Below are 23,776 nucleotides of genomic sequence, written 5' to 3'. Positions count from 1 at the left end.
CTCCATCCTGATTCAATGACTACCATCCTGTTGCACTTACTCCCATCCTCATGAAGTGCTTTGAAAGGCTAGTCATGCACCACATCAAGTCTGCCCTCCCCCCTCCCTGGACCCTTTCCAGTTTGCATATCGGTCCAACCTGTCTACCGATAATGCCATTGTCACTGAGTCCACTCAGCACTCACACATATAGACAAAAAGGACTCATACGTCAGAATGCTGTTCATAAACTTCAGTTCAGCTTTCATCACAATCATCCCTCAACAGCTCATTTACAGTACAAACTGGTCCAGCTTAGGCTTAACACTTTGCGGTGCAACTGTCTGTTGGACTTTCTGACTGGAAGGCCTCAGGCAGTACGGGTCGGCAGTAACACATCCAGCACCATCACACTAAATACTGGGACCCCCCAAGGATGTGTGCTGAGCCCCCTCCTCTTCAAGCTGCTGACCCACGACTGCATACCATCACAAAACTACAACCTCTTTATTAAATTTGCAGATGACACGACTGTGGTGGGTCCCATTAGACAACAAACTCTCTCTGAATGTGGAGAAGACAAAGGAGATTGTTGTTGACTTCAGGAGAGCACACACTCAGCATGTTCCTCTGACCATCAATGGTGCGACTGTGGAGAGAGTGAGCAGCACCAAGTTCCCGGGTGTGCACATCACAGAGGACCTCTCCTGGACTGAAAACACAGAAGCACTGGCCAAGAAATCACAGCAGCGTCTCTACTTCCTCTGCAAACTGAGAAGAGCCAGAGCCCCACCCCCGATCATGTACACCTTCTACAGAGGCACCATCGAGACCATCCTGTCGAGCTGCATCACTGTGTGGTATGGCGCCTGCAACGCGTCCTGCTGAAAGACTCTGCAACGCAAGTGAGAGCAGCTGAGAAGTTCATTGGTGTCTCTCTCGGTTCACAAAATTCACGGTTCGGTTCGATACGATACACTGATGTCACGGTTCGGTTCGGTTCGGTTCGATACGTTTTAGATACAGCAAAATGTAAAAACATCTCAACTTTTCAGAATGCCGCAAGCGCACCGCGGGTCATGTGACAAGAACTAACCAATCAGCTTCATCCTTTCCCGTAACAAGGTTGAGAGCTCAGCCAAGATGAAGGAACAGCTGATCATAGTTGTATATGGATTGCAATTTTGAAATAAATTTAGTAGCAGAGCTACTGCAAGCGATTTTTAGAGCTGCAAATCCATTTATCCTTCGCTGAAATTTCCGCGTCTCATGGAGAGAGCACGTCATTGTTGCTTAGCAAAGGAGGAGAAAGACGTGCTTAGCGTTTTCCACGCGTTTTTAGGAGCGATATGTGAACGGCCCCTAAGGTGCTCGCTCACTCAGCACGCGCTGAAGGCTCGTTGCAAAATGTCTAATGCATTTAACAGACCAGAAATATAAGATCCTAAAATAACCAACAGGTCTGGTGTTTGGGTTGGATTCCCTGTAAGCTATAGTGTCTAAATGCTGCAGGGATAGTTTGCTGCGTGCATGTTTCTCCTTTTTTTAGTCTTTTCCCAGATAGTACTGACGCATATATCCCAGATATTCCCGCTGGTGTTTTTTTTTTTTTTTTTTTTTTTTTTGTATTCCCGCTGGTGTACCCTGTCATGTTGCAGATGCGACATACCGTTGTTTTTTTATCCACCACTCTCTTGCCATCACCATTATAGCTTAAAGGGAATCCAAAGTGCACCCAAACACCAGACCTGTTGGTTATTGGGGGATCTTCTCATTTCTAGTCTGTTAAACGCATTGGCTATTTTGCAACGAGCCTTCAGCGCGTACTGAGTGAGCGAGCGCCTGCTGTGTAGCCTAACATAAACATATAAGATGGTGTTTTTTTCTTCTTCGGGAGTGTCAGGGGCGTTGCCTGTTACGTTGTTTGGGTTATTGGGCTACCTTGTTGAACGCATATCATTATATTTCTTTCTCTCTCTTTTTTTTTTTTTTTTTCCAAATATAATTAATTACTCCAACGAACCGTTCGGTATACATAATGCGTACCGCGTACCGAACCGAAAGCGTCGTACCGAACGGTTCAATACGAATACGCGTATCGTTACACCCCTAGTATATATATATATATATATATATATATGTATATATATATATATATATATATATATATATATATATATATATATATATATATATATATATATATATATGCATAGCTGCTTTTCAAAGTCAACTAAATGTATTACATAAGCCAATCCCCATGGTATGTGTTCTACAAGGTCACATAATTATTTAGCAACTTGATTGGTAACAGTGATAGCCTTCTTTGGAAAGGTATTGAACTGGAAGTGAAGTTATGGTGTGTCTATGAAGCAAAACAGGGATGCTGCAAATGAAGGTTTTATGGCCAATAGTTGTATTTCAAGACTTCTGATATGTTCTCCAAGGTCACACAATTATTTAGCAACTTGATTGGTAACAGTGTGAGCCTTCTTTGGAAAGGTATTGAACTGGAAGTGAAGTAATGCTGTGTCTATGAAGAATCACAGGTATTCTGCAAATGTAGGTTTTATGGCCAATACTTGTATTTCAAGACTTCTGATATGTTCTACAAGGTCACATAATTATTTAGCAGCTTGTTTTGTAACAGTGTGAGCCGTCTTTGGAAAGTTATTGAACTGGAAGTGAAGTTGTGGTGTGTCTATGAAGAATCATAGGGATGCTGCAAATGTATATTTTATGGCCAATACTTGTATTTCCTGACTTCTGATATGTTGAAGAGGGTCACAAAATTATGTAGCAGCTTGTTTTGTAACAGTGTGAGCCTCTTTTAAAAAGTTATTGCACTGGAAGTGAAGTAATGCTGTGTCTTTGAAGAATCACAGGTATGCTGCAAATGTAGGTTTTATGGCCAATACTTGTATTTCAAGACTTCTGATGTGTTCTACAAGGTCACATAATTATTTAGCAACTTGATTGGTAACAGTGATAGCCTTCTTTGGAAAGGTATTGAACTGGAAGTGAAATAATGCTGCGTCTATGAAGAAAAACAGGGATGCTGCAAATGTAGGTTTTATGGCCAATACTTGTATTTCAAGACTTCTGATATGTTCTACAAGGTCACATAATTATTTAGCAGCTTGTTTTGTAACAGTGTGGGCCTCTTTTAAAAAGTTATTGAACTGGAAGTGAGGGTCAGTGTCTCTATACAGAAATAGAAAGATGTTGTAAATGTATCATTAAGAGCAAATACTTGTTGTTTTAAGACTTTTGATATGATGAAGAAGGTCAGATAAATATTTAGCAACTTGACTGGTAACAGTGATAGCCTTCTTTGGAAAGGTATTGAACTAGAAGTGAAGTAATGGTGTGTCTATGAAGAATCACATGGATACTGCAAACGTAGGTTTCATGGGCAATACTTGTATTTCAAGACTTCTGGGATGCTCTACTAGGTCAGATAATTATTTAGCAACTTGATTGGTAGCAGAGTTAGCCTTCTTTGGAAAGCTATTACCCTGGAAGTGAATTAATAGTGTGTCTATGAAGAAACACAAGGTTGCTGCAAATGTAGGTTTTATGGGCAATACTTGTATTTCCAGACTTCTGGGATGCTCTACCAGGTCAGATAATTATTTAGCCACTTGTTTTGCAACTGTGTGAGCCTCTTTTAAGAAGGTATTGAATTGCTTGTGAAGTAATGGTGTGTCTATGAAGAATCACATGGATACTGCAAATGTAGGTTTCATGGGCCATACTTGTATTTCCAGACTTCTGGGATGCTCTACCAGGTCAGATAATTATTTAGCAACTTGGTTTGTAACTGTGTGAGCCTCTTTTAAGAAGGTATTGAACTGCAAGTGAAGTCATGGTGTGTCTATGAAGCAATAGAGAGAAGCGGTAAATGTATCATTTAGAGCAAATCCTTGTTCTTTTATGACTTCTGATATGATGAAGAAGGTCAGATTAATAGCAACTTCATTGTTAACAGTGTGAGCCTTTTTTGCAGACGTATTGAACTGGAAGTGATGTTATGGTGTGTCTATAAAGAAACACAGTGATGCTGCATATGCATGTTTTATGGCCAATACTTGTATTTCAAGACTTGATATGTTCTACAAGGTCACATAAATATTTAGCAGCCTGTTTTGCATCAATGTCAGCCTAACCTTTAAGTTATTGAACTGGAATTTGTGTCAATGGACAAGTGCATAGGTATGGATCTTTTTCAATATCTACACTACATACATCTACAATACAAGACTGGATTTATGTTAACTTGGGTCCCATAAATATATCGCTACTTTAGCATGTTCCCTTCTTTCAAAAGCTGTTGAAGTGGGTGACTTGTCATTGAGGAATCCCATAAAAACAGTGATGGTCAAATTAAATATGTGAAGCACAAATTCTTTATAATCCATCTTGAAGAAAGTTTTGCCATAGTTTTTAAAATGTTCACCCAAAATCAACATTGTGTTTGCTGTCATGATTTCTGAATACTTGTCAATAATCTGATGGATTCAGTACCGGCAAAGTAAAATTTTTGCAGGATTGCAGACATTAATCAATGCACATGAATTGTGAGAGTTTAATGTTAAACAAAGATTTCATAAAACAGAAAAACATCAAAGAGTTCAGCCATTTTTTCCAATCAACACCTGGAGAACACTGTTACGTCTTTATTATACTTAAAATCAGAAAAAAACAACAAGGGTGAATAAAATGCAAGACACGGCTGTAGTATGTTCTGTATGATCCAGACAAGATGTTCCAACTTGCTTCGGAGAAGTTGACCCATGCTTTTAAAACCTATTAAAAGAAATCATATGTCATTGTTAAAACCAACACATCAACACAGTTCATGTTCATTTTGAGGTAAATAAATATATAAAAATGTTGTTTTAACTATGCCATTAACTATATGTTCAAGAGATTACACTTGATTTTCCACTTGTCTGAATTGTTAAATTATACAATAAATTATACTTTATGTACGTTTATTATTTTTTAATTCTTAAACATATCTTCAAACACCATCTGTATAATTTCTATTGTTGCTCAAGGAAAACCTATAGCATTAGAAGACATCATGTAAGTGATATTTGCTGGCACATTTGTGGTTGGCTCTTGAATACTTGTCTGTTCGCACACAAAGAAAAAAAAACATCGAACTTTTTAGACGGTGCCTAACGAATATACAGCACTACGTTGGACATTCAGCGGACATTCGCTTCTAAATATGCCATAAAAACAATATTTGGACATTTTGATCGATTTTGAAACCATTCTGTTTGGTTCACAATGATGTCGCTGATCAGAATATGCCAAGAAAAACTTTCTTGCACATATAATTTGAAAGTTATTGAACGCGGAAATGTGGGAAAAGTGGCGAATGTGCGAATATAAAACCAACTTTACCCAAGTGTTCGCTGCATTTTCAGTCAGGTGAGTTCTGTGGTCTCTAACTTTGACCTAAATACAATATTTTCATTTTGTTCTTATTGTCTTTAACATCGGTGTGTTTTGACTTCCAGAGCAATGCATAATTTGTGGCTATCAACAGATAATGTTCCATTTGCAACAACAATCACAATATCTAAGAAGTTGATTTTATATATATATATATATAGTGTCACACACTGTCAATAGTTTTATTAAGATCACTTTAAAATTGTTAGCTTTTGTTTATCTTCTGGTCCAGTTTCTACTAACATAATTATGTGTGTGTGTGTATATATATATATATATATATATATATATATATATATATATATAATGTGTATATATATATATATATATATATATATATATATATATATATATATATATGTGTGTGTGTGTATGTGTGTGTGTGTGTGCGTGTTGAAAGTATATGAAGATGTCCATAATTATCTATAACCTACAAAATTGCTGTATTTACAGGACAACCAGCATTAGAAATGCTGGATACTCATCCTGACTGGGCACCATCTTTGCTTCTGGGCCACAATGAAGTGAAAGGGATGAACAAAGAGAGGTTTGCACGTCAGTTAAGAAAATACCTCAAACATCAGGTAATTCGCAAGAGGCCAGGAGAGGAGAAAGAACAAGAAGAAAGTTGTCACAGTCTGCTGTGCTCTTACAAACATGTGTCCAAGTGTTGTGCAGTGATTGCTAAATCAACTGGTTTGTAAAAACGTTTGTTAAAAGTTGTACAAAGCAAGAGGTGTTGTGTATTGTATATTCCTTGATGATTTGTAGGATAGCTGATGAATGATGTTGAATTTGTGGTTTATGTTAGCAGATGATAAAGACAGGCCACATTGCATGAATCAAAAATTATTTATTTTTTCAATGGACAATTTGCTTTGATATTCTGTACATATTTTTACATGCCTTTTTAAAATGTTTATGACTCAAGTTTTTATATAACTGCTTAATAAATACATTAAGTGACGTATCTGTTTCTGTACTGATTGTATCCACAGAGACCCTTTAAAGGGATAGTTCACTTTAAAATGAAAATTCTGTCATCATTTATTCACCCTCAAGTTGTTTCAAACCTGTATGAATTTCTTTCTTCTGCTGAACACAAAGGAAGATATTTTGAAGAATGTCAGTAACCAAACAGTTACCTGGAACCACTGACTTCCGTAGATTTTTTTTTTTCCTTCTATGGAAGTCAGTGGTTCCAGGTAACTGTTTGGTTACTGACATTCGTCAACATGGGAGCATGTCTCTGCGACTCAAGGCATACACGTACAGTGGGCTGAGGAAACTTCACCATTGGTGTTGATGATAACCCAAGCCTTCAGAGGAACTTCACTAAGGCGCTGGGAGTGCATCACCTGTACATAAAGACAGAAATGTTAATCAATGACAGATACATTTATTATCTGATTAATACAAATTAAATGTAGTTAATTTGCGATTAATAAAAGCAGAACCACTTAAATTATCTTGCTTTTATGCTTACACAGTCAAACTAATTTGTAAATGTTAATTATGTATTTCAATGTAAATATAATGTAATGTAAATTATTGATTGTAAATTATGTATTCATTCATTTCTAATCAACATAATCACGTGTTACAAAAATAAATCTGCCCACCACAAGCAAAATAAAACTGGGTTTTTAGACAATTTTGACAATTATAACCAATATTTTTTTAAATGCAACTGCTCAAACCCACTGCTTATGACTCTTTAAAATAACATAACTTCAGCTGAATATTTAGCATTTTGTTTGTTTTAATAACTTGGCCAAAAACACAAGTGCCTTCTTATGAACGTGTTGATTCATTGCACAAAATACAACAGAGAAAGAATCAATTTTACAGAATCATTAAGATACTTAGGTATTAAAACATTGTCAGTAAATAGCATATTTATTTTAGCTGGTTTGCCAACTGCCATAAAACTCCGACAGAAGAAGAAGTGCCATCTTACCTTTGCCAGTACGACTGTGCTCTTGCAGTTATGCGGCCTGTGAATGAGGAGGTCTTGTACCCAGCCGCTGCAAAACTGTTCATGGGCTTGAAGGGATTTATAGCTCTTAAACTCCTGCAAAGTGTACGCACTCAATCCTAAAACGAGGTAATTGACGATGTCCATATATGTGAGCGGAGGTAACGGTTAGTGCGTCTGGATCCGTAATCCAGTCTTGGGCTGCTAAATCATATGGATCTATCTTGTTTATATCGGACAGTTTGTCTAAATAACGTTTTTTTTTTGGCAGTGGCATTTAGTTTCTCCCGATAAGGTCCCTTCTCTTTTTCTTTCAAATCCTCCATTTCTTCCGTTCTTCAATTTTACCTCGTTTTAGCCAAACACACCCACAATTAAATGTCATACCAATGGTTGGCGAAAACGTAAACAGAGATCGTGCCTCTAAACATGGCGCCCACGTCCCATAATGCAACACTGCGTGACGTACCTTCACATTCCCTATTGACTAGTTCATAGTTCGGGGGCCTGTTGCACAAAAGTAGGATAAGGGATTAAGCCAGGATATCTTGGTGATCCTGGCTCAATTGATCCCTAATCCGGTTGCACTAAAGCTGGATAGGGGGCAGGAGGATATGTTATGGTATAAATTACCATGGAGATTTATTCTGTGGAGCTAGCCTGCTCCAGACCAGGCTAAATTCCAGGATCTATTTAATCTCATCCCTAATGTCAGTCAGCAGTCGCCACAAATGGAAACCAATAGTTATTTCACTGCTCACTATACATTGTTATCACATATAACTAGACCCACTGTCATTATTTGAACGTTTGTGATCATTTCAATCATTTTGGATAAATAATGATTTTTAGATGATGTTGCTATCATTAGATAATTTACAGTTTCCCATAGACTAAAAGGCTATATATAAAATGATAGAATATTAGGGCCACAGAGGGGAAAAAAAAGACAAGTCATAATATTGTAACCAGTTGTTTTAAAGGAGGACAGTTGTTAAAATGACAGATGTGGGGCATTTCGTGAAATTGTACTTCAGTATGGTTTCATAAACAAAGACATGCTGATGTGCCAGAATATGAAGTATCACATTGTCATAACTATCAAAACTGTAAAAAGAATATGTTGCTTTTCTGCAGAAAGAACCAGCCTCATAAATTTATGACTTTATCCTTTTTCCTCAGTGGGACCCTAGTACTCTGTCATAGAAACAAATACACATTCCTTATGAATATAAAAACACAATGTGTAACATTATGTTCCTTTATTGAATAAGGACAAAACAAAGCAGGTAAACTATCAGCTCCTTTCGAAACTGAAGTCACAGTGACTCTACAAGATGGAAAGCACAGAATCAAAGCATATTATACAAAATGATACATACACATTCAAAGGTCTGTATATAACACACCCTGCATGTCTGCACACTAAAATAAATGCAGGACAAATCCATACACATCAACTGAACAGACAAATGAATGGATGCAGTAGCCTCCCTGCAGCCTTGTATTACACACAGTATACCGCACAAACATCATAAGAGGCCAAATTCGTAAAAAAACCAACCCAAAAAAACCCTATTTCCCCTGCCACAGCAGGACATTTTTTACCTAAATTGAAAGCACACATACTAACTAAAATAATTCAACACATATTGGTCCCTCAGCAGCCGACCACTGTCGTCATCAGGGAAGATTGCCGGATTGTCCCAGTCCATGGCTGGTGGCACTCTGGGGGCCCTCTCCTTCCTCAGGCAGGACACATTGTGGAGGACAGCACAAGCCACAGTAATATCACATGCCCTAACAGGGTTGACCCTTAATTTGTGAAGGCAGTGAAAGCGTGCCTTCAGGAGGCCAAAGGTCATTTCAACTCTGGCCCTGGCCCTGGCATGGGCATGGTTGTAGGCCTGCTGTGCTTCCTGGGGGTCTGTGAAAGGTGTGAGGAGAAAAGGCTGGCAGCCATACCCCCTGTCTCCCAGCAACACACCAGAGAATTCACCCGTCAACACAAAATCTCATCATTACTACCTCATAAACACAGTGATATTCTTGACACAGCCATGATGGTTATAAATAGGGGTTGTGTGGCTTACCTTGTGATAGGCACTGATAGATTTCAGAGGCCCGAAAGATTCTGGAGTCATGGACTGAGCCAGGCCATTTTGCCACAACATTGCTGATCACACAGTCAGCATTGCAGACCATCTGAAATCATAAGATGAGGAATATTACACCAATCAATGCACATCATTGGCAATGCAGAGTGTTCGTCAATGGACAATATCAAAAAGTTATGTTCACCTGAACATTAATGCTGTGAAAGGATTTCCTATTCACAAAACTGGCCTCATGGGCACCTGAGGGGGCTTTTATCCTTATGTGTGTGCAGTCCACTGCACCAAAAAGCGCAAGGCCACACAAACCATTTGCTCCACACTCAGTGCATGGCTCCATGCAGTGCGGTGCTTAATCCTGGGACCCAGTAGTCTGCATAGATACCTGATGCCATCTGCAGAAAACCTTTATCTTTCATATAGATGGTCATCAGGGAAGGCCAGTGGGTCCAACCGGTCCCTGAAGACCCTTTCTCGCCTGAAGGCTCTCCTCAGCACAAGTGCTTCTTCATCCACCACATCTCGCAAGAATGGGCATGCCATTGTCAGAGCAGAAAGGAACACACAATTTTGGGCCTTCATATAGGCTAGTGCCACACCTGGTGCTGGGGGGGTGGGCAAAAGAGGCCGGTGCCTTATAACGATGACTTGGTTGTACTGATTGCTGTGAAAATAAAAAATACCTTAGAAAGATGCCACCGTCCTGTGTGCTCACAATAAGAGCTCATATGTCATGGCTCACTTGACTTTACGAGAATATACCTAATTTTTATTTTGAGCTGTGTCATCTTCTTGGAGCTGGGGGAGGAAAGAAAAATAATGATTAATACATTTGTGTTACAGTTAGCATACAGTGTACATTGAAGGCATATCTCACCTCCCGCTCAAGTTTTATTATTTCAAGGTTCAGTTTCCTAATTGTCCTCTTTTTTTATTTCGGACTCCAGTGCAAGATTTTCTATCTTTTTCTTCTTGTACTGAATGTCTATGTCTGCCAGTTCTATTTGGCGCCGGAGGTGGTTGCCATACAACTTTCTGATAGCTTGTGAGCTCTGTGAACACAATACAATTAGCGCAGCTGGAATTTGGCAGGATGTGGTGTCCTTTTATTAATACGCACTATGTTGCCAGGCTGGTTTTCCCACTGTATAGCATCTGGGTCCTGTAAAAGAAATTAGATTTTTTGATTTTGATGAGGACTCCTCACCATTGTAGAGTAAATAGTACTTTCACAGTCTTAACATGATACCTCATGCCTTCTGGAATCCAGAGAGATGGTCTCCTCCTCATCATCGTCTCCATCATGTGCTGTTGCTGCTGCACTGGGGCTTTCACCCTATCACATTTAATCGGATTCATATTGAAGCCAGTAGACAAGACATGCCAGGCCTACAGTATGCCTTTGATGGAGTACTCACTGGATCAGCATCGTCTGGTGCTTGTGCTGGTGGCTCTAACAGGAACACAGTGCTGCCAGACACTGCCAGGCAACAGGTAAACCAAAGTCAGACAGTCCAAATTGATTCAATATGAATGTGGTTGTATTCCATGTAGAGATGGAAGGACATACCTTGAATGAAGCGGGTGGCATCTTGGGAGGAACCCATGCTCGTCTCTTTCCCCCCAGGGATCCCCTCTAAGACGGGCCTGCCTTTATTTAGCTCCAAGGCCATGTCCTCTGCTGGGGTAAGGTCAGCCTTTGGTGACCCACCACCCGTGCCTTGTCTGTGGGGATTCTTTTTCACTGCTAAAACAGTACAGACAATGTGTGAGCAGGCACCTTCTGGGTACAATATATGCTTGTGCTTTGTTAAATATTAGTCAGGGACCATACCATTCTGCAGAATGTTCTTGTATTTGATTTTGACCTGCTGCCATGTCCGTTTTGGCCCGTTCATGTTTAATCTACATCACACGCACACACACACACACACACACACACACATATTCTTTATCACAAGAACATTTAATGGAGTCACACTGACAAAAATGACTTGGTATTTTTGTATTGTTTTCAGTAAAAATAATAAAAAATACAATAAAGATGTATTTTCTTGATTTTCTAAATGACCTAGCAAAATAAGTATAGGTTAAGACCAAAAATATAAACTTCAAGTAAATGTGTGCTTAAAACGAGCAAAAAATTTAAATATTGGTCAATATAATAAGAAAAATTCTCTTGAAATAAGTTTACTTTTTCCATAAACACTTACTTTTAGAAAAGTTCTCTTGTTTCACTGGCAGAGTTTTTTTGCTTATTTTCCTAGGTTATTTTGCTCTAGAAAATATTTAAGATTTTTTTTAGATTTTTTTTTTTTTTACTGAAAACAAGACAAAAATACTAAGTAAGAAATACATTTTTGCAGTGCAGTGAGCAACCGACCTTGGGTCCTTTGAAAGGCGCTATATAAATTAAAGTGATTATTATTATAGCTCATCTATGTATTCAAGAAAATTTTATTTATATAGCACTTTTCACAATTGTTTCATTCTGTCAAAGCTGCTTTACATTAATAAAAGCAGGGGAAACAAGCAAAAAAAAAAAAAAAAACCGGTGGACAACATAATAAGCAGAGTACAACGGCTAATATTAAACCGTACTGAGCGTACCCAGCCGGCATTTCAACGTTGAAACAACGTCAGGTACCAGGGTTGAATCAACGTTGAAAAACCTTTCGATTTTGCAAATTGGATCAACGTTGAAATCACGACGTGGATTCACCGTTGAAATCGCGACGCTGTTTCACCGTCTTACCTGCATTATGGGTGAATTATGGTCGTGCTGCAGCCCTGGGATGAAAGCTGAATGAGGTGTTGATTTTGAAAAGTTAATCAGCGTTGATAACACGACGTTGTTTCCCCGTCGTACCTTGCACCGTGTGTAAATACACCTAGATCCTAGTGGGCATTTAGATCAACAAGGTACATGCAAGGCTAAAAATCTAATGACTGGCAGCAATGGCTTTACAAACAACTTCAATAAACTACCACATGCTCAAAATTGTCAAACAGCAGGTAAATTTTGGAAACATACTGTATAAAACAGATGAAAATAATCCCACACTTTATTATGCAGAGTATGCATGGAGGTAATGCTAAAAACAGGTAGTAGAACAATCCAAATACAATAATATTTAATATATTTTGTATTTTATATTTTATATATATTATATTTTATAATATTTTGTAAAATAATTCGGCACAAAAAAGCATATTTTTTTCAGCACTTACAAGACAAACCCTTGTACCTTTATGACTGAAACCAGTGGATCTTTTATTTTGGTGGAAACCTACAGTTTCTGTCAAAAACATGTTTTAGTAATGTGTCTCATTACAAGAGTTGTGTACATTTGTGCAGTGAAAATGTGTTGCACAGTTCGAGCAGGGAACCTTCCACCAGTTGATTTCTAATGGGAACCCCCCCCGGACTGTGTCTTCTTTACCGTGGGGCATGCAGAATGAGATTTCTACCGCAGGGCACTCTAAAATGTTAGAACCAGCAGCCTGAGTGTATACAGTGTGGTTGTGCTTCGGGTGATCCTTGAAAGTGTCCCAGCGCTAGGTCCTTTCTGACGCCGTCCCCTCCACTCTCTCCCACTTGTGCACTTTCTGTACCGTCCTGTATAAACATTTACATTTAATCATTTAACAGACGCTTTTATCCAAAGCGACTTACAAATGAGAAGAACAGAAGCAGTCAGGTGTACAAGCGAACAACAACAGTATACAAGTGCCATGACAAGTCTCAGTTTAAGTCTAGTACAGAATGCATAGCCAGGTTTTTTTTTTTTTCTTTTTCTTTTTTAATATGAAAGACAAGAAAAGAAGGAAAAGTGCTAGCATTAGTTGGTTAAGTTCCGGTGAAAAAGATGAGTCTTAAAATGTTTCTTGAAAATGAGTAAAGACTCAGCAGTTCGGATTGAGATTGGGAGGTCATTCCAGCAGCTGGGCACAGTCCAGGAGAAGGACCGTGAGAGTGATTGTGAACTTCTTTGGGATGGCACCACAAGGCGTCGTTCACTTGCAGAGGGCAAACTTCTGGAGGACACATAAGATTTAACCAGTTTGTTTAGGTATGTCCACAATGTTTCACAATAACTTTGATATTGTGAAATATATTTAACTGAAAACTGAATGCAAAATAAATCACACAATATTTTCACTTTACAGTTCACTAACAGTGAGGTTGGAAACAAAGTGGACAACACTATTCATTAAACACTTATTTAATGTATTCAGATGAAAATTTACAATATTAACAAATTATTCACAAGCAGTGTTTTCAGAGCCCCCAGTTACACTGTTTTAATCAGAACACTAGCAATACAGTGTAGTAAAACAAATAAAATCTAATTCAGTAAATTTTTAATAAACTAAGTACAATCAAAACCTATCACAAAAGGTCAAAGCATCTCTAGCAGAAGTGACAGTGCAATGTAGCAGATGAACAATTTCTTACCAATGTTTCAAGAACAAGCTGGATCCTCGATGACTCTACAAGGGGAAAGAAGAAATGGTTTACTGAAAAGTTCTTAAAAAGCAGGATTTCATATTATACCATTTCTTTAAACCACTGGTTCTCAAACTTTTTATACCAAGTACCACTTCAGAAAATATTTGTTATTAAATATTAAGTTGCACCATAATGACCAACATTACATTTCAGCAGCGTAGTAGGCCAAACTATTCAGCTACAGGTCTACAGTTAAAAAATGAGGCAGTTTTATTCTAATAAGAATATTAATTGTTGTCAGACACTTTACCATGTTTGAACATTAACACTACAACTGTGCTTACATACACAGGTAAATAAAAAAAAAGTTTAAATTAAAATGTAATTTTAAATGTAATTATGTAACAAAAGTTACAAAACTGTACTGTACTTTAACTCTAACATACTTAAATGTGCAACAAAAAAAAAAACTTACTCAAAGATTAAGTTAAAATGTATTAACATTAATTAGTTTAATTTAGTGATTCACCTGCATAACAACTAGAGGGGGCCTGACACTTTGAGAACCATGGCTTTAAACAATCCTTTTATTTATTTATTCATTTTCATTAATTCATTAAAATTATATTATTTAAATACCGACATTTGCACTTATATGTTTCAGAAAACACTTTGAAACTATTATAAGAATAAATACAAACATATATAACACACCTAATGCATGGGATACATATCAGGAAAATATGGGAAAATCTCTAAACCATCTCTAAATCTCTCTTACCAGCAACACAATAGGTGAGCACCTAACTTGATCAGCTGTGATAAAGCAATGCAAAAATAGACACACGGGTATTTATTTATCTGCAGGTTACATGTCCTTTAAACTACCCATTTGTAAACTCTGGTAATACTTTACTATTTTCAAAAGATAATACAGATAACGTTAGCGATTTTCTTACCTCATTTTGCCAGGATGTTTTCAGGACCTCGCAGAACACCTGACCCTTCTTGTGTTCACAGTTTTTGTTCTCCATTGACATGTCACGACTCAAATTCGCTCAAAATAAATAAAAAATGTACAGGCAAATATGAAATAATTCGGGACCGATAGAGCAGTCAGTTATAACGAGCAGCAGCTCACTGTTAGCCGCCTCACTCACAGAAAGACGACAATAACGGTCATATTTTTAAATGTAGAAAGGCGCGAACCGATTCATTGTCCAGTTTCCTGAATGACAGCCAGATTAACCAATCAAGATAGAAGTAATAAAATAAAACTACCAATGGGAGTTGTTTCAGTGTGATAAAGCAGCGAAATGTATATAGTTTTATTGTTGTTAATGATGATAATATTTAACATATACCTTTAGATTTTAGAATAGGTATCATGACTAAAATATTTTAAAATGATATTAAAATAATTAATTAATTTAAATAATTTAATATAAATAATTTAAAAGCTTGTTAACCTTTTTCTACCATTTAGCATTAAACATTTTTAACGTTGTTTCATTAAAACAACTGACCTTATTTCAGCCATATTTCAATGTTGAAAGTTGGTCATGTGCTGGAAGTTTTTCAACAGTTCATCTTTAAACGTTGAATCAACGTTGTTTCAACGTTGAAACCACAACTGACCTTATTTCAACCATATTTCAACATTGAAAGTTGGTCATGTGCTGGATGTTTTTCAACCATTCAGCTTTAAACGTTGAATCAACGTTGTTTCAACGTTGAAACCACAACTGACCTTATTTCAACCATATTTCAACGTTGAAGGTCGGTCATGTGCCGGCTGGGTAGTAACGTAAAATAATAATGTAAGGCTTTAATAATAATATATCATAGCTTTATACAGTGTGATGGAGTTACGTTACACAATTTCACTCATATATGCAGTGCATTTCAATGAAAAATGTAACCGTTTCATAATTACAGTACAACTGCGTTTTTGGAGATGTGAATTAAATATTTGGTTTGTATTTGTGATGTTTCAGCGGAGCGGTTAGTGTGTATTTACGCATTCAGGCGGTCTGCAATACTTTGCCACGCTTTTTCTCTTTGCTTTATCACTGTGGCGGTGTTGCCTTTCTTCTTAATTATATCTTTTACCTCCTCGTATGCCTCCATGAGGATTTGTGCTTCCGACGGGGAAAAGTACGCGGCTCTAGTTGCCATGGTAAATCAGTTAATCTGTGATCTGTGGCGGGGTCTATTTGAGTGAGCTGTGAGCGCGCACCTATCCAGGATTGGTTTCACCTGGCTTAATGAATCCGTGTCTGCTCATCCTGGCTTGGTCTTTGTGCAACCAATTAAGCCTGGACGCACATGTTTTGGCTTTATTGAGCTCAGCTCAGTTATTTATCCCGGATGTCTTAATTCTACTTTTGTGCAACAGGCCCCGGGTCTATCGGGTTTTTGACTCATTCCTCAATCACGTGACAGCCCAATACGCTAAGCCCAATGCAATATTAGGCGGAAAGGATATTGATTAGTTCATCTCATGAGTCTTCGGGTCGAGTCATTCCTTAATCACGTGACAGACCCATGCGTATGGAGCTTTTATTATGACAAAATGATTTGAATTTGAATTGTGTAAACTTGAATTATTTGCAAGTGTAATATAATAAAATTGAATTTTAGGTGGTAGTTTAAATAGATCTGAATTTGATTTTTTTAAACGAATATTGAACATTTGAAATTTAACAAACTGAAATGTTTTTATGGCTGAAATTTATAGACATGTATTTTCAAACAGTTAGATTTTTTGTTCTGAATTCTTATACTGCAAATATTCAGTTTAAAAAAAATCAGATTCAAGTTTTCCAGATGAAGAAATTCGGAACTTCAAATTCAGTTTTCTAAAATTCAATGTCAAAAATTCAAACTCAAAAATTCAGATCTTACAGAAAGTAGGTCACAGGTCATCCACAGGGAAGAGTAGATGATCTCAGAAAAGTTTTCCAGCGCGATCGTGGTGGTTGTTCAAGAGGTTGACTCTGACTCTGATCATGAATCGCCCGGGGTTAAGTGTTAGATTAGCTTTCTCAGCACGAGAGACATTTTGTCTAAGCGATCTCTGGTGTTTGTTTTGAAGTATATTTTATATAAAATTGATTAGAACGCGACCGTGTGTACTAGGCCTAAGTTACACAGACAGGACGCGAGCGGCGCGACGCAACTCGGTGCTTGAAGCGACTGTTGCAAAGAGCTGGGACTAGGTCAGAAATAGGAGGGGAATCCGTGTGCGGTTGGGGATTTCACGGGTCGCGTCGCACCGTTCGCGTCCGGTGTTGTGTAATATTCGGTTCCCGTGAAAAACTGTTCCCGTGGGTGGAGTTTACATGAACATGCATTAGTTCCCTGATCAGTGTACGCTTCTCAAATCGCTATTTGGATTATTTTGAAAAGGTAACGAAGTGTCTATGTTATGCACAGAAGCATTGTAACAGTGTCAAAACAATGCAGTTTGTGTAATATTAATCGTCTGTAAGCTGATTTGCTTGATTGATTGAAGGCACACAGAAAAACACACAGATATACAGTTTCTTAATCATTTTTTTTATTTGTTTAGCTTTTTATACATTTCATTTGCTGTTTGAATAGTATGATTAGCTAAGTTAGGCTACTGGTGACTATTACTGCAATGTATTCATGACGATGCTTGAAACAAATATAAATGCCGTCTTCTAAATATATTTATAGGCTTGCTATCCTGTGTCATTTATGAAAACTTTAGTTTGTATGTAGCCAGTGCTTCTGTTACATAAATAAATCACATACATAGGCTATTGAAAACACTTTTCATGTGAAAAAATCATGTGTCTCATCATCACCAATGTTATAATATGGCTTTGATTTGCTTTTGTGATGTTTCCACATATATTGATCATCATGTAAAGTCCCTGTCTGTTTCAGACTGGATGAGAGAGCTGAAGTCACTGGTACAGTAGCTGATCATTGTATGAACTGGACATACATGGAAGCTGTTCTCAACGAGAGACAATAAATATCTCAGACACTCACCTCATTTTGCATTGCTTCATTCCATGCTTACTTTCACACAACTTTCCTTGTCTTTTCTATTTGTGTTAAATTCATGAAGCAATTACTTCTGTACTTTTCACAGTAACATTTAATGAATGTAATATTTGTGATCTACAATATTGTTTTTTGAGTATAATTTTAAACAGTAAACATACTTAAAGATAGCATGTTATTTGTTAACCTGCATGCCATGTTACTATTAATACACAGAGAACTGTCAACATTAAAGAGTGTTGTTTAATTATTGAAATATTAACTTTAATGAATCTCAGAGGATTTTAATTTCGGTAAGCGACAGGAGAACAGAGTTTGGCTGACAAAGAAACATTTGGGTTTCATTGTATGTAATAGTTGTAAAATGTGGAAAACCATTTTGAATAAGATGTTCAAATGTTAAACATTATTTACACAATGGATCACTATTCACTATTCTTAAACATGACATGATGAGGTTGTTGTTCAGTGCCTATGGTCAAAGAACAGAGACAATGTATGCTTATGATATTCATTATTATTATATTTATTATTAGTTTTTTCTCAGATTGTCTTAACCGTTAAGCTCTGTATTTGACTGTTAACTCAATGCAATAAAGAAAAATGTGTCCATTTTACAAACTGTTCATTTAAATATAAAAAATTAACTCACATGTTTCAATGTTGCATGACTTTAAAATCTTAGTAATAGGATAAAATATGTGACAGAATAAATTTGCATTTATAATAATAAATACACTGATGGGGCTGTGAAGGCTGGTAAAAACTGGTTATATATAAAAAAAAAGATTAAAAAAGGCATGACACAGGACGCTCACCGATTTTATTAAGACACAGATAGATTTGTAATGGTTTGTTTCAGGTTTTGTATTCAAATTGTACTAGTCTCTCTCCAATGACAACTAGGTAGTCTAATCAAAGCAAACTATTATAAATAAAAAAAAGCCCCACAAATGAAATATATAAAAAGCGAAATACACCAACAAGTAAAAATTTGGTAAAATAGGTTAAATTATCTTATTAGTTGTTTTTCTGTGTGCCTGTAATCAATCAAGCAAAACATGAAAGACAATTAATCATATTACACAAACTATCCATTGTTTTGGCACTGTTGCAGTTAATGCTAATTAACACTTAACATTGACACTTCGTTACCTGTTCAAAACAATCCATTAAATCAAATAGAAATTTGACGAGCGTGCACTGATATTTTCAGTTCCATTCATTTGCACGTTGTTTCAAGGACACGCTCACAATAAGGGAACTAATGAATGTTAATGTTAACTCCCCCAACGGGAACAGTTTTTCACAGAACCGAATATAACACAACACCGGGCGATTCATGATCAGAGTCAGAGTGTGGCAACCTCTTGAACCACGGTCCGTGTACAATCAGGGTATCTTCCGTCCATTCCAAATCCGTTTTAAATTAAAAAACAGAAAACGAAAGACTCAAGAGGATTCAAGTGAGAGAACATGAATTAAATAACGAGAAATGGAAAAATGGCTCGTTTATTCGTTATTCCATCTAGGTTAACAAACGGAAAATGAGTTTTTGACTTGATTTCTCATTTTGTCGTTTGGGGTTTAAAAAACGGTTTATGGCTTCAATATTTCATTCGCACTTGTGGGCGGAGCTGAAACGCTCCTTTCATCTGATTGGTCGGATCGCTCCGCCTTCAGCTCGGGCTCCTCAGTCTTTCAGAATAAGAGTCTTACAAGAGCAATATCTGAAACCAGATGTAGACACATAATTCGCGTTGTTTGACTTGCAAGTCACCCCTTTAAATTATTTCTAGGTTATAGTATTGTATGAATATTGTCCCACTGTAAATACAGTGCAAATAGTTCTGTCTCCTTGGATAAAAGTGAAGTGGAAATAAAAATCAATAATAGACTGAACATTCCCATGATAATATGTCTGTAACATTTACCACTCTCATCTTTTAAGTCTAATGGCATTAGGTAGGTGTGTGTGTGACATTAATAATTAATTGTGGAAATTAATATAGTTAAATTTATTAAATAAATTAGAATTATTAGTTTTATTACAGACAAAATTGAATGATGTTTCTCTTTTAGTCTTCTTTGTTGGCCTTGACAACGACTAAAATTTTATTGTTTCACCAAATTCAGCTCAGATCTTCAGACTTGTTTGACTCATGCTGTAACTGGTCAGACTTTTTCCTTCTCAAAAAATCCTAGTGACTTTCATTATCTGAGCAATGAAGATCTTACACTTAAGGTCCACTAGAGGGGGAGACAGGATTTCTGTTTATGTAAGTTTAAATGACAGATAAATACATTAATTTCATGTGTACTACCATATGCCATATCTGTGTAACACAGGTTCTTCAATGATAGATGGGGTGGTAGGGGGGTATACCTTAGCTCAATGATAGCTGTATAATATAAAACTGCAAGTCTGTACTTGCACAAATGACTTGCTGTTACATAATACCCCATATGCGTTGTTGGGGACGTTTTCGTCCACTAGGGGGTAAAGTTGAGTCTTATTTTGGCCACAATTTTCTCTGTGTTGCAGCTAATGGAATGATTGGTGACAAATCTTATTTTGACACTTATTTTGGGAAAATGCTTGAAATTTTTCAAAAACTCAACAGTATACTGTGGGTAAATTCACTACCCTTTTGTTATGTTTGGGATGAAAACATCCACTAAATTAAAATGCTGTAAAAATGTCTCAGATAAAGATTTTTTTTTTTTTTTGCATAAATCTATTAATCACCCTCAGTCCTGATCAAACTACCAAATGTTTAAAAAAAAATCCAAGATTTTAACTCTTTAATTACCAAGTTCATAAATTATGTCACTGATTTGGGAAGAAAAAACACACACAAAATGACATATTTTCAATATAAAAAGTAATTGTGGACTGGATATTTTTTTTTACCTTTTATGACAGTCTTGGGCATGTCAAAGATTAGTAACTGTAGATTAGCTTTGATGTATTGTTAGTTTTGTGCAGCATTAGATTTTAATTTTTTCTCCCTCATTTATTGTTGGTGGCTGTTTTTGTCCCATTGACTTCCATTATAACGACATTTTTTGATTGCAAAGCCATGACACCATATAATCATGCACTCTTGGTTGTTGGTGGTTTTCCCTGTTGGGAAGAGGTAACATTTGTTATTTTTACAGTTGATCACTAGGTGGGACCATTAACCCTTTAGGCCTGTGCAAAAAAAGGCTTAGTTTCTGGTCTGTATATAGAGTTATATGGAGTTTAACAGCAAATTATAGTGTGTGTGTGTGTGTTTGAGAGAGAGAGAGAGAGTGAGAGAGACCTTTGTTTACCTTCCTTGATGTATCTGAAAAAATCCAAATATGCACCTCATGCTCTCAGAACTACATGGACTAAACAATAAAAAAAAAGAAGTGTGTTTATGCACCTGCTGACTTTTGATGGTGAAAAGAACGGAGGGCCTATGTATGAAATGCTTGTCTTTTCTTGATGGTGAAGCCAGTTTAAAACCTTTAAATCTTATAAAAAAAACTACTTTGAACATAATTGATTATGGACCAAAATGCAATACCAACTTCAAATAAGCAGCAACTCGCTGGAGGGGTCAAGCTGCATAATCATTTCTAAAACTCTGGTTCAAGTCAAGCCCTTTCTCGTATTGCTTGCTGCTCTTCTCACCATCAAATGACCAGAAGGATGGCATGTAAGTGTTTAAATCCATGTACTGTTTTTGTTTAGTCTATACTTATCACCACCATTAAAAGGCAGCAGGTGCATAAATAAACTTTTGTTTACTCCATGTAGTTCTGAGAGCTGAGGTGTACATTTAGATTTTCTCAAATACATCAAGGTAAGTGCGCAAAGGTCTCTCTCTCTCTCTCTCTCTCTCTCTCTCTCTCCTACACACATACACACAATATAATTTGCTGTTATACTCCACATAACTCTATATACAAGTCAGAAACTAAGCTTTTTTTTTGCACAGGCCTATCTAAAGGGTTGATGGTCCCACCTAGTGATCAACTGTAAAAAATAACAAATTTTACCTCTTCCCAACAGGGAAAACCACAAACAATCAAGAATGCATGATTATGTTTCATGGCTTTGCAATCAAAAATGTAATTATAATGGAAGTCAGTAAAAAAACATCCACCAACAATAAATTAGGGGGAAAAAATTTTATCTAATGCTTATAGCAGTTTAATTGAGTGAATGTTTTCATCCCGAACATAACGAAAGGGTAGTGAATTTGAACAATGCACAAGGGATACATAATAATTTTTATTTGGCACCAGCCGCAGTTAATGTTGACAGCTAGCAGGAGTGTGGTGGGGTGCGAGGTCTGTTTTGACCAATGGATGGAGACCTCAAGGCAGTGGCCTTAATGCTTATCTGAAGATTTGTCTTTATAGATTACAGTTTATATTGTACTTACTGAAGTACACCTCTGCATGCAGACACCCAATTGTACAAATTCATTTATAGATTTAAAACCCAGTCCTGAACCGGGAGAACCATGTTCTGCAGAGTTCAGTTCCAACACACTTGCTTGGACATTGCTACTGATCCTGAAGACCTTGCTTAGCTTAGGTGTGTTTATTTGGGGTAGCTAAACTTTGCAGGACACTGGCCATCCAAGAGGAGGACTGAGAGTCCTGACATTAGCATTTACATTCAGTGCATGTGATTTATCAACACTGAGTACATCTTAAAATGTACAGCTCATGAAAAATGGACAAACAGATGGACAAATGGACAAACATTAAATGCATAAACCAGTGTGAATAAAAAATATATTCAAATACATTTGGAGGTAGGTTGAAAAAGCCAGAATGGGAAGTTTTAAAGTACAGCTTGAAGCGTGAAGTTTATTCGTGTACACAGATATGGCATATTCATGGTAGTACACATGAAATTAATGTATTTATTTGCCATTTTACATAAACAGAAATCCTGTCTCCCCCTCTAGTGGACATTAAGTGTAAGACCTTCATTGCTCAGATAATGAAAGTCACTAGGATTTTTTGAGAAGGAAATTTGGTGAAACATTAAAATTTTAGTCGTTGTCAATTACTCTCATAATAAATGATAATAATGTTCAAATATATGTTGGCTTTCTCAAGGCCAACAAAGAAGACTAAAAGAAAAACCATTCAATTTAGTATGTAATAAAACGAATATTACTAATTTATTTCATAAATTTAACTATAGTAATTTTCCCAATTAATTATTAATGTCACACACACCTACCTAGTGCCTTTTGACTTAAAAGATGAGAGTGGTAAATGTTACAGACATATTATCATGGAACTGTTCAGTCTATTATTGATTTTTATTTCCTCTTCACTTTTATCCAAGGAGACAGAACTATTTGCACTGTATTTACAGTGGGACAATATTCATACAATACTATAACCTAGAAATAATTTAAAGGCGTGACTTGCAAGTCACAGCAGCACGAATTATGTGCGCAGCAACATCTGACTCAAATAGTATGTTAATTAACAGTGAGCGGTGGTTTCAGACACTACTCTTATAAGACTCTTATTCTGAAAGAATGTAAGATCGAGTTGAAGGCGGAGCGATCCGACCAATCAGATGAAAGGAGCGTTTCAGCTCCGCCCACAAGTGCGAATGAAATATTGAAGCCATAAGCCGTTTTTTAAAAACAAAAAAACAAAATGAGAAATCAAGTCAAAAACTAATTTTCCGTTTGTTAACCTAGATGGAATAACGAATAAACTAGCCATTTTTCA

General features: G+C 36.8%; 1 protein-coding gene and 2 long non-coding RNA genes across 3 annotated transcripts; 2 read left to right on the top strand and 1 right to left on the bottom strand.

The window, feature by feature from the left end:
- Window positions 1-4,283: 4,283 nt before the first annotated feature.
- On the top strand, window positions 4,284-6,290 carry LOC113096437 (uncharacterized). Its single transcript, XR_003288509.1, has 2 exons — window positions 4,284-5,424; window positions 5,902-6,290. It is a non-coding gene; the product is annotated as an uncharacterized LOC113096437 (long non-coding RNA).
- Window positions 6,291-8,652: 2,362 nt separating this feature from the next.
- LOC113096438 (uncharacterized) lies at window positions 8,653-12,000 on the bottom strand. The gene is made up of 9 exons (XM_026261820.1): window positions 11,375-12,000; window positions 11,111-11,287; window positions 10,959-11,020; window positions 10,790-10,876; window positions 10,661-10,702; window positions 10,418-10,592; window positions 10,303-10,338; window positions 9,520-10,204; window positions 8,653-9,394 (listed from the first exon to the last, which is right to left on the bottom strand). The coding sequence occupies exons 1-6, from the start codon at window positions 11,436-11,438 to the stop codon at window positions 10,455-10,457; spliced, it is 570 nt and encodes a 189-aa protein (XP_026117605.1). The 5' UTR covers window positions 11,439-12,000; the 3' UTR covers window positions 8,653-9,394; window positions 9,520-10,204; window positions 10,303-10,338; window positions 10,418-10,454.
- A 4,753-nt stretch (window positions 12,001-16,753) lies between these two features.
- On the top strand, window positions 16,754-18,185 carry LOC113096439 (uncharacterized). Its single transcript, XR_003288510.1, has 2 exons — window positions 16,754-17,404; window positions 17,912-18,185. It is a non-coding gene; the product is annotated as an uncharacterized LOC113096439 (long non-coding RNA).
- The last annotated feature ends 5,591 nt before the right edge of the window (window positions 18,186-23,776 follow it).

Source organism: Carassius auratus, unplaced genomic scaffold, assembly GCF_003368295.1.
Source record: "Carassius auratus strain Wakin unplaced genomic scaffold, ASM336829v1 scaf_tig00215926, whole genome shotgun sequence".
Taxonomy (NCBI): Eukaryota; Metazoa; Chordata; class Actinopteri; order Cypriniformes; family Cyprinidae; genus Carassius; species Carassius auratus.
Note: the sequence above shows the minus strand (reverse complement) of the source record. Positions and strands in the feature narration are given on the sequence as shown.

Bases quoted from the DNA above. Each gene is read 5' to 3' on its own strand.
- LOC113096438 (XM_026261820.1), bottom strand. From the start codon at position 11,438: ATGAACGGGCCAAAACGGACATGGCAGCAGGTCAAAATCAAATACAAG. The intron at 11,021-11,110 runs GTATGTCCTTCC...GTTGCCTGGCAG, and splicing joins TGCCACCCGCTTCATTCAAG to TGTCTGGCAGCACTGTGTTC. The intron at 10,703-10,789 runs GTATCATGTTAA...TTTCTTTTACAG, and splicing joins TGGATTCCAGAAGGCATGAG to GACCCAGATGCTATACAGTG.